Source organism: Galeopterus variegatus, unplaced genomic scaffold, assembly GCF_000696425.1.
Source record: "Galeopterus variegatus unplaced genomic scaffold, G_variegatus-3.0.2 Scaffold106, whole genome shotgun sequence".
Classification (NCBI taxonomy): domain Eukaryota; kingdom Metazoa; phylum Chordata; class Mammalia; order Dermoptera; family Cynocephalidae; genus Galeopterus; species Galeopterus variegatus.
Genome location: NW_007726217.1, coordinates 1,128,038 through 1,138,554, shown reverse-complemented (window position 1 = coordinate 1,138,554; position 10,517 = coordinate 1,128,038). Strand labels below are relative to the sequence as shown.

General features: G+C 47.7%; 1 protein-coding gene across 1 annotated transcript; it reads right to left on the bottom strand.

The window, feature by feature from the left end:
* Positions 1 to 593: 593 nt before the first annotated feature.
* On the bottom strand, positions 594 to 4,337 carry TEKT2 (tektin 2 (testicular)). The gene is made up of 10 exons (XM_008585500.1): positions 4,212 to 4,337; positions 3,315 to 3,527; positions 3,106 to 3,231; positions 2,716 to 2,921; positions 2,058 to 2,201; positions 1,858 to 1,972; positions 1,572 to 1,679; positions 1,299 to 1,442; positions 1,049 to 1,128; positions 594 to 899 (listed from the first exon to the last, which is right to left on the bottom strand). Exons 2-10 carry the CDS (start codon positions 3,468 to 3,470, stop codon positions 686 to 688), a joined length of 1,293 nt encoding a protein of 430 aa, XP_008583722.1. The 5' UTR covers positions 3,471 to 3,527; positions 4,212 to 4,337; the 3' UTR covers positions 594 to 685.
* Between the last annotated feature and the right edge of the window lie 6,180 nt (positions 4,338 to 10,517).

Genomic DNA, 10,517 nt, shown 5'->3' with positions numbered 1-10,517 from the left:
CCGCCGCCATCCACGCTCAGGCCGGGGGCCACTTCCGGTGCCGCCGCGACCGCTTCCCGCTCTGCCCCCGCCCCACAGCGCCACCCCGCGGCCTGGAGTCGCAGCGCCGCGCAGCCCCCGCCGGCCTCTGCTTGAAGTCCCCAGTTCTCCCCACTTGCAAATGGCGTCACAACCCGGCGGGAGGGCCACTAAAGGGTCCCCGAGGGGTGGCCAATGAGCCAGACCATCGGGTCACTCCAGGCCACTGCCCCCCGCGGACGAGCAGCCCTGACTCCACCCCCAGCCCTCCCGTGGCACCTCTGGCTCTTGCCCCACCAGGCCTGGGCCGCCCCACCTATCCCCTCTCTGCCTCCTCTGGCCATCTAAAGGGCAGGCAAGAGACTAGCTGGGACAGCACTGGATGGAGGCCAGCTGCTAGAGCCCAGGGGGTGCTGGCCTAGTCCTGAGAGGGATTTCCCGAGGGGACGGGATTTGGAACATGGAGTTTGGAGTTTGGGGGGATGATGCTCCCCATCAGTGCTCCTCCATACACGGAAGGATTAAGAACCCTCTCTCTCCCTGCTGGCTAAGGGAAGGGGTAGCAGAGAACTGCCTGGCCCGAGAACCCTGACATTTATTAGATTCATTCTCTCCCCCTTCCCTCCATTCCCCACCCATCCTCCCCTGCTTCCCCAGCCCCTCAAGGCTAAGCCAGCTCCAGCTGGCAGCTTTTGAGTGGACTAAGGGTGCGGTTTGTGGTTCGGGTGAAGGTGTCCACCTCAGGCACAAACTTCTCAGCAGGCACAGTCAGCTTGCGTCGGGTGTCCATGCACTTGGTGTCCAACAGCATGGAGTTGGCCTCGCAGGCAATGTCAGCCTGCAGCCGGGCCAGGTGCTTGTCCAGGGCGTCCAGAGCGTCCCTGGGGAGGAGGCAGTGACAACCCACCACCCCTGCATGAGGCTAGGAGGTCTGGGCCCAATGCACCAGCCTAAAGCCCAGGAGAACCAGCAGGTGGCACCACTGGTGGGTGGTGTCTCCCTGCCCCTCCTGCCCACTCCCCAAACCTACTGTGCTTGTGCCAGCTTCTGCCTCAGGGCAGTGATGGTTGCCTCTAACTGGTGAACCTCGTCGGTGAGGCCGTACTGTGCCTGGAGGCAGAGGGACAGGTTAGGTGTTCCATGTCATCTGCACAGTCCTTTAGTCTGTGGGCCTGAGTGCTGCCCTTTACTAGCACACTGGCTCCTCTAGGAGTATGTGCTGGAGGGTGCTACTGAAAACCTTAGCAGGAGGCCTGTTCCCCACTGGGATCTCCTCGCACCTGATCCTGGCAGAGTTCCACATTGGGCCGGTAGGTTCTGGACTCCATCCGGGTATGGGCCAGCTTCAGATTCAGTAACTTTCTGCGGAGATCCTCCTCCAGGTGCCGGATATCCTCCTGCAGCTCAGCGATCTCATCCAAGGTCTGCAGGGGACAGAGGTACTGGTGTCCACCAGCTGAACTCACCACGGTGCAGTCAGTCTAGGGCTCCCAGGCAGGGCATCTGGTTCCTCATCACACAGCAAGAAGTCCAGGCCCAAGGAGAAGGCTCACATTCTTCTCTTGCCACTTGAGCTCACTGTACACTTTCTCCATCTCTCGCAACCGCTTCCTGAAGGCAAACTCCGTTGCAACCCTCTGGGCTTCAAGTTCATTGTTGGTCTGAAAGACAGGAAGTAGGAAGGGCAAGGGGAAGGTATAAGCTCATGGCCATCTGAGGATATTGCTCTGGTGAGGGGAAGGGGTACCAAATGGTCAATAGGGAACAACGGATAAGGACTGAATGTACACTGCGCCACCCATTAGCTCTGAAGGAGCAGTCTGGGGGGTGGCCAGTCACCTCAGCAATCGTTAGGGCAATGGCCTCCCTCAGATCCGTGGCTGCTTTCATCTCAGCCTCTGCTCGGTTCTTGTTGAACTGACTGAAGTCGTCCCATTGCTGGAGTGTGGTAGAGCTGCAAGTGGCAGGAAATAATGGGGTCATAAGGGTATATGGCCTATGACGAGAGGAGGAAAGACTGGTTGAAACTTTCTTCTTACCCACTGGGGACACGTGTGGGATTGACCTTCAGAGAGATGTTTGGGGAATTGAGGTTGAGAGAGGAGCAGCCTCTGTCAATATCCAATGTCTCCATTTTGCCCCGATGGTCAGAGTTGAGCTGCTGCTGGACTTCCTGCAGGAGGCTGGGGAAAGAGCAGACTGGATCAGGAACTATCCCCCAAAGCTCCAGCATGTGGGCCTCACTGTACTGAGGGGACACTGAGGAGTGGGGAGCTGGAAGACTTCCCAGCAGAAGATAATGGTGCTGCTGCTGGCTGAGACAAAGAGCAGCACAGCTGGATGAGCTTCCTGCAGACAGAATTGTGACACCCAAGTGCTACACTCAACCACAGGCACATGTGTAGCTACGCTTACAAAGGCTCACATACACCGTCACAATAAGGTACTCAGAGGTGGTGGCAAATGGACTTCATGGCTCATGCTTCCAGACAACTGATACAGGCTGCCTAAAGAAGGATGGTGAGAAGGATTCTGAGACCACGTCCAGGCAGCGAAAAGGTGCTACAATCAATTAGTAGTTCCTGCCATGGGCACAGGAGGGGCAGTTACTCATTACCCACAATGCCTGTGTTCCATGTGGAAGACACAAAGCCTGCAAGTGCATGGGAATGCACGAATGACCCATCCCTCCCTCACCAGAGCTGCTCGAAGGCCTGGCTGATTTTCTGCTCCAATGCCTTCTTGGTGGCCTCAATGACCTCCACCTCTTTATGCAGCTCATTTTCCACAGGGTCCTTCACCACATCAATGTCTCGCCGACTCTCCCGCAGGGTCAAGCACTCGATTGCTACATCCAGAGGCAGGTTCTTAGCCTGCAGGTTTTGCTCTGCTGACTCCTTCATCTAGAAAAGAGGGGGCACAGGAGGCTGGTGGAGCCATCCATTGGAAAGCGCTTTAGCAGAGGAGCCAGTGAGACTCAGACAGACATGCCACCCACGACCCCATCAAGGGTTCCCAAAACCCAGAAGTGGAGAAGGCAGGGAGGTCTTTGCAGCAGTCTCCTGGCACCCAGCCCTAGCTCCCTGCCTGTGTCAGGGCATCAATCTCAGCATCTAAATCTGTCAGACACTTGTCCAGCATCTCCTTCCACCGGTTGACAGTATCAATTCTCTCTGCCAGTCGAGTCCTATTGTCATGTTCATCCCATATGGTCTGGAAGAGACAAAGGTGGGTAAAAAGGGTGTTGCTGGTTGGGGGCTATCCCTTTGCCCACCCAACTGGGCTCCTGCGCCAACCTGGTTGTTGGTCTCGTTGCGGAGGACACGGGCCTCCTGGCGGATCTGATGGGAAGCATCTCGCTGCCGCTCAGCATTGGTGGACAACAGGTAGCTGTTGGTGTGCCAGTCGGACAGCTGGAAGCGCTGACTCGGCTTGACACTCAGCGTGGCCATAGCGCAGAAACCTGAAGGGTCAGAGACCCCGAGGAGGCCTGATCCAAGACGCAGCACCTGCGGAGGGAAAGCAGGGCTGCAGGAGACCATCCGGGAGACCACCTCCTGGATCAAATGTCTCCTCCTGGGACCTGCTCCTGTCCATTTGCTCTAAGTCCTTTCCTGCAGGAAGCCTGCTTGGGAACAGCCCTTGCTTTACCACAACTTTGTGTGTGTGAGGCATTACCTAAGCCGCCCACCCTCACCCCTAAACCCCGCAGGTCCTGGAGCAGGTAGAGGGGGATGATGGGGTTCCTGGTGAGTGTGTGCTTGTAGTACCGAGTGCCTGGTGGGGGGAGGGTGGTGGCAGGAGAGACAGCCCTTAATCCAGTTGCCACCCCTACTTGCAGCAGCCACGTCTTGTTGAGTTTGCTTTTCTTTCTTCCTCGGCTGTGGGCCAGGCCCCACGGGGGATCTGAGAGGCGAAGGAGCCCTGTTCTCTCCCAGGGACGTGCCGCGGCGTGGATAGGGGCTGGCAGCAAGGAGCTGGGTGGGGGTGAGGGCGCCGGCCCCCTCGCTATCCTGCTGTTGCACTCCCGCCCGCCGATGGAGGAGCCGGGGTAGCTCCCAGCCGAACCCCTCCCCTCGCAGGACAGTCGTTTTGGGTTTAAACCAGTACCCCGGCCCTGGCGCGGAGGAGGGAGGGAGAGAGGTAGGGCCCTGCGTGGGAGCCCCGCCGCCCGCGCTCCCCTCGCCTCTCACCTCCTTGCGCCCCCTGCGAGCTCCTCTGTTGTTTAGCGCCGCCGGTTGCTAGGCAACCGCCCCCGCCCCGCTCCGGTGACCACAGACCTCCGGGTTTAGCTCCGCGACCGCCGCGGCGCGGCGTCCCCAAAGGCCTTTACAGGGTAGGAAAGAGGCGGCCGAGCCTGGGGGGCGTGGGGAGGAGGGCGTCAGTATAGCGCATTCACTTGACTTACAAATTACACGCTCATTTTGATAGCAGTTACCCATCGACAAGGTAAAAAATACGAACAACGCATAGAAGTGACGTTGTCCCGCTCAGCCTCGCTCCCCAGCAGGTCTCCTTATAGAAATGGATATATATATATATATTTAACATTATTTACACACGTTCCCCGGATCCTGCCTTGCCCCACAATTTTACCTATCAGCTCGAAGGCATACAAGGAATGGTGATCGTATTTGCAGAGGGTACACCCTGGGAGAAATAACAGGGGTGTTAGAAGCAATGTTCGAAATTCAACCGTTTCTTTAAAAAAAGAGAAGGAAAAAGGGAATTCAACCGTGCGTTATCATGAGTACTATTCTAGGCATTGGAAAAACGTTAACATTTAATCTTCGAACTAAGAGGTGAGGTAGGCAATATCCCCATTTTCGCAGTAACAAAGGAGACGTACACTGCTAAGATGCAGGGATAGAAACCCAGTGGGGTCGGATCCCCAGGTTTTGTTTGTTTGTTTTGGCGGCTGGAGGTAAGGGGATCCGAACCCTCGACCTTGGTGTTAGCCCCACGCTCTAACCAAGTGAGTAACCGCTCAGCCCCCTGCAGATTACATTCTCTCTGTTTGGCTCCACACAGCCGCCAGTGGTGGCGCTGGAAATAAGAGAGGAAAACAAGCCTGGGACCTGGGCCTGTTCGGAGGGCTTTGCAAGACCAATCCCGTGAGGTGGGTACTACTATCATCTTCGTCTTAGAAAGAAACTGAGGCACAGAGCAGTGAGGAACATCCCCAGGGCCACATAACTAACAAGTGGTAGATCCTGGATTTAAATGTAAGGCAATCTGTCCCAGAGGCCAAGCTCCGGTTTGATGGATAAAGGAAAGTAGTCCAAGAAGAATCCTTCTGTTTGAAAACCTCAATGATTAATGGGATGGTTCTGTCCTCAACAGAGGCAAGAAAGGTAGAGAACCAAGGGCTTGGTTGGCAAGGGGGGAAGACGTTGGCTTTTGGGAAGTTTGAGTTGCTTGTGGTGGGTTCAGGAGCTGTCCAGAAAGCAGTTAGAACTCCAAGTCACTGAGGCTAAAACAATATTTCCTCAAACTCCCTTGACCACAGAATATTTTTTTCCACAGAATATTTTAAGAACTCTAATACATGGCTCATAAACCAGACATGAACAGGAGTTTGTAATATAACTCCTTTACCAGGATTAAAGAAGACAGAAGAAATGGTCTTGAGAAAATTATTTGCTGGAAGAAATGATCAAATTTTGGCTTACATGTTTTGAAACATTTTATAACAGAAAGAAGTAAACAAATATGGCAGAACTGTGGTGGCTTTGGCGTATACCTTTGACTATAGTGGTGGCCCTGATGTTCGTGGCTCATGGGGTTCCTGCCCATCCTGCCCGAGGGGAGAAGCTGTTAGCAAAAAAGGTCAGCCAGTTGATGGAGTGGACCCAGAAAAACAGAGTGGTACGGATGAGTGGCACCGTGTTCAATCATTTTGTATTAGAAACACCAAGAAACTATTCTGTTATTGTGATGTTTAATACTCTCCAAGACTTTAGATCATGTGTAATGTGCAAACATGCCACTAAAGAATTTCAGATCTTGGCAAATTCCTGGCAATACCCCAGTGCATTTACCAACAAGGTATTTTTTGCTGTGGTGGATTATGATCAAAGCTCTGAGGCCTTCCGAATGCTCCAAGTGAAGTCAGTTCCAAGTTTCCTCCACTTTTCTGCTAAAAGGAAATTTATATTAGATGACGTTTATCATTTTAATAAAAGGGGTATCGTAGCTGAGCAAATGGCTGAATGGGTGGCTGAGAGAACAAATGTCAACATCAGAATCAGACAGCCTACAAATTATCATCTCTTCAAGATGGGGATACCTTTAGCTCTCGCTGGTGGACTTATGTATTTGTTGAAATGGAATAGCAAATTTATTTTTAGCAGAATTTTATGGGCAGTTTTAACTGTGTGTTTTGTGATTGTGAAGACATCTGGTCAAATGTGGCCTCATATAAAAGGCACACCATATGTTGAAAGGAATCCTTACACAGGACATATATATTATATGAGCAAAACTAGTTACTCTCAGTTGGCAGCAGAAACATACCTCATTTCTTTGTTTAACATGTGCATTACCCTGGGAACGGTGCTAATAGATAAAGCCGCCACGTCTAGGAGGAACATCGTAGAGAGGAAGACGGTGTGTGTGAGTGGCGTATGTTTGGTTATAATATCGTTCAGTTGGCTGCTCTCCCTCCTTAGCTTTAAAGAACCTGATTATCCATACAGCCTTCTCATGGGTTAAAAGGGATCCTAAGAGACATAGACAATGAAGAAAGAAATATGAAAAAATGTGACAAAAATGGGAAGCAGAGAAATGTGAACTCATAACTTTTATTAAGTGATTCTGATTTAACCAAGAGATAACATGAAGTGCCTTGACAATAATAAACCATTTGCTCTCAAAATCTGTGAAGTATTATGGTATGTATTATCTCTGTTCTTTTCCCCTTCCTACTAAATGCTATAGATTACGTAATTTAGTGAAGTCCAATGATTAAAATCCTTACAGAGTAAGGATTTTATAGAATTAGAATAATGTTTAAAAGCATTTTAGTTAATACTGGTCAGTTGATCTTACTCTAACATGAAAAAGATTTTGACAAGGTGGCCCCCACATCAAGCCGTTTCAGATAACTGTGTTATCTTTCCATAGAGGTGTGTATTTGCCCAGACGGTTTTGTGGGTGGAGAGACCAGTTGTATTATATCGTTCCCTGAAGTTCAAGTATCCTTCTTTAGAGACACTTCCAATGCCTAGAGGCCAATATAGTACTGCTTAGTACAACATCCTCCAAGTCTTTCCTACTGAAATACACTACTACGCTTCTTGATAGTTGTAGATATTACAAATTAATTGAAAACTGGATTACAATTTCTCCTTGATTGTTAACTACCTTTCGTATGGAACAACTTCAGATAAGTTACCTTTCCTTTTTTTTCAAGTGGCCAAGCTCTACAAAATAGTATTTTCTGTTTTTCTGTTGGCTTTGTTGACTTGAGGTTGTTTTCTGTTTCATTTAAATCTAACAGAAAAATAGTTAAATAAAGACAATTCAGAAGATGAATGATAGTTTCATTCTGTTTAGGAGCATGCTAAAATATCAAGTTATTTCCAATATGCAGAAATGCAAAACTGAACATCCTAGAATCAGTTCCATGTCAGCCTTTTTTCTCTCTTAAGTTGAAAAACAAGGTATAAATTTGAAGACTTTTTTTCTCTTCATCTTCCTTCTGTCATATGTAGATAATCAAAGTTAAGTCCTAAACAGGTTACTAATGTGCTTGGCAAATTACAGCAAAGATTTAAGTTGAGATTTATTATTAAATCAAACTCCACCCTTCTCTCTGGAAATTGCTATTTTTGAAATGTAAAAATGTTTTTCAAACAACAACTTAATATTACATTAGAAGATTGGCTGTTTTCAGTCAAGTAGCCCTTTTCCAAGGTATAGTTGAAGATTCTTTTTTTTTTTTTTTTGGTGGCTGGCTGGTGTGGGGATCCAAACCAGTGACCTTGGTGTTCGAAGGGTGCAGTCTAGCCAACTGAGCTAACCGGGCTGTCCCGTATAGAGGTTTTATGAGTTGTTTGCCAAGAGAGTTGAATATAATCACCCCAGAGTAACTTACATTTTTTTTCTTAAAAGCGGGTGGGTAAGAATAGTCGACCTCTCTCACCTTAGACAATTTTTTTTGTTTATTTATTTTTTAGGTGGCTGGCTGGTAAGGGGATCCAAACCCTTGACCTTGGTGTTACCAGCACTGCTGTCTCCCAGGTGAGATAACTGCCAGCCGGCAACTTTTTTTTTGTTTATTGCTCTACAGGAAACTGCTCGACTCTGGTCTGTTTTCCAGCTTACTTTTCTCCTGGTCTTGCACTTTTCTCAAGCCAAATAAATTCATGTTGTGATCCTCAAGTTTGAGATATGGCTGAAGCTAACTGGTTTTGTATAGCATACTAGTCAGAGAAAAATAACTGCTGCTTCAATTATACAGCTGCAGATGATTTGCTCTGGAAGGTTGAGACAATGATTTTCCTTCCCACTTGATTTCCATATCTTCAGAACCCACTCTTCTTCCATGACAGAAAAGTCTCTGGGTTAAAATGAACGGAAAGCAGCTTTGCTGCATTCAAAGTAAAGTGTTAGGGCCGGCAAATGGTTAGATCAGTAGGTTAGATCAGTTGGTTAGAGTGAAACCTTATAACACTAAGGTCATGGGTTTGGATCCCTGTACCAGCCAGCCACCAAAAAAAAAAAAAAAAAAATGAAGTGTTGTACTTTTGCGCAGTCTTTCAAATTAAATTATTAAATTATTGTCTACTTAAAGGGCCTTAAGTAGATGATAGTTAAGAATTTTTTACTAATGGTTTATATATCACCTATTAATATATTTTTAAGAATATTATTCAAGGGCCGGCCCGGTGGCGCACTGCTACAGTGCGCCGCTTGGGAGTGCGGCGGCGCTCCTGCCGAGGGGTCGGATCCCACGCACAGACCAGCCGCTCACTGGCTGAGTGAGGTGCGGGCGCAGCACCGAGGGTTGCGATCCCGTTGCCGGTCACAAAAAAAGACAAAAAAAAAAAGAATATTATTCAAAAGGATGCCATAGATGGCAAACTTTTATAATCTAAAATCTTTATAAAAGTACAAAAATAGGGACGGCCCGGTGGCGCACTGCTACAGTGCGCCGCTTGGGAAGTGCGGTGGCGCTCCCGCCGAGGGTTCGGATCCCACATACAGACCGGCCGCTCACTGGCTGAGCGAGGAGCGGGGGCAACACCGAGGGTTGTGATCCCGTTGCCGGTCCCGGTCCGGTACGGGCGCGACACTGAGGGTTGCGATCTGTTGCCGGTCATGAAAAAAAAGACAAAAAGACAAAAAAAAAAAAAGTACAAAAATAAATTAGAAAAATTAAGCTCACAAAACAAAATATATAAGATGGTTAAACAATCTTAATTTTACATTTGTATAAGATACAAGTGAAAACCATCTGAATGATGGTGCTGACAGAAATTCTGTCTGGTGCAGCATCAAACTATTCCTATGTTCTGTTTTTACTTTTGTTTTTTGCAACATAGAGTGCAAATTCCATTCGGTGAGATATATTATAGTAAAGAAAGAATAATATTGTACATTTAGCAGTTTCAAGTACTTTTGAATTGTGCTATTTCTAAAATCATTTAGAAAAACATATTGGGCTTCATAATCCTAACCCACTAATGTGTCTGCTTTGTTTGTAATTATAAATAAATGTTGAACACAAGCATTATTCTTGAAGGAAAATATTTTTATAAAGAAAAGTACAAGAAAAGATCTTTATAGACTGTAAAATTGTAGAAGCAATAAAAGTGACAGAACATAGGAAAGCAACCATATTTCTTCTACAGATAAAACTAAAGATTTCAGTTTCCTTTGTGATAACATTTTATCAAATATTGTAAACATGATCACATCCTTTCATGGCATCGACAGATTAACCTAATTAATTTCCTAAAAGCAGCTGCAAGGTATGCAAGTGTCAACAGCCAAGAGGAATTTGTCAGATGATCAGATAAGTGAAGCATGGAAACCATGAAAACTACTTCAGGATGTATACCCCTCACCACTACCTGCCCCCAGGGAAAAAAAAATAAACACTTTGGAATTTCACCTCAGATTGCCACCTCATTTCTGAGGTTTAAGAGTAGTGCTCTGAGTACCCTTTTCTTTGGAGAAAGTTTCAAGCAGTTGAGTTCTAATGTCATTGGGGGAGCGCCGCCGCGCTTCCCAAGCGGCGCACTATCCAGTGTGCCACCGGGCCGGCCCATTCTTGCACATCTTATTAATCAGAGCAATCGGCTGATGTTGTCTGCCTAGATAACTGTGGTGCTTTTTTGTTGATACATGTGTCTACGCTACAGCCTCTGTAATTTCTCAGAACCTGGCCTTAGCATTACTGTTACATATATTTCCCCCACCTAACTTTATGAACTTGGGTAAAATTATTGATGTTTAAAAAAATTTTTTTTTTTTTTTTTTTTTTTTTTTTT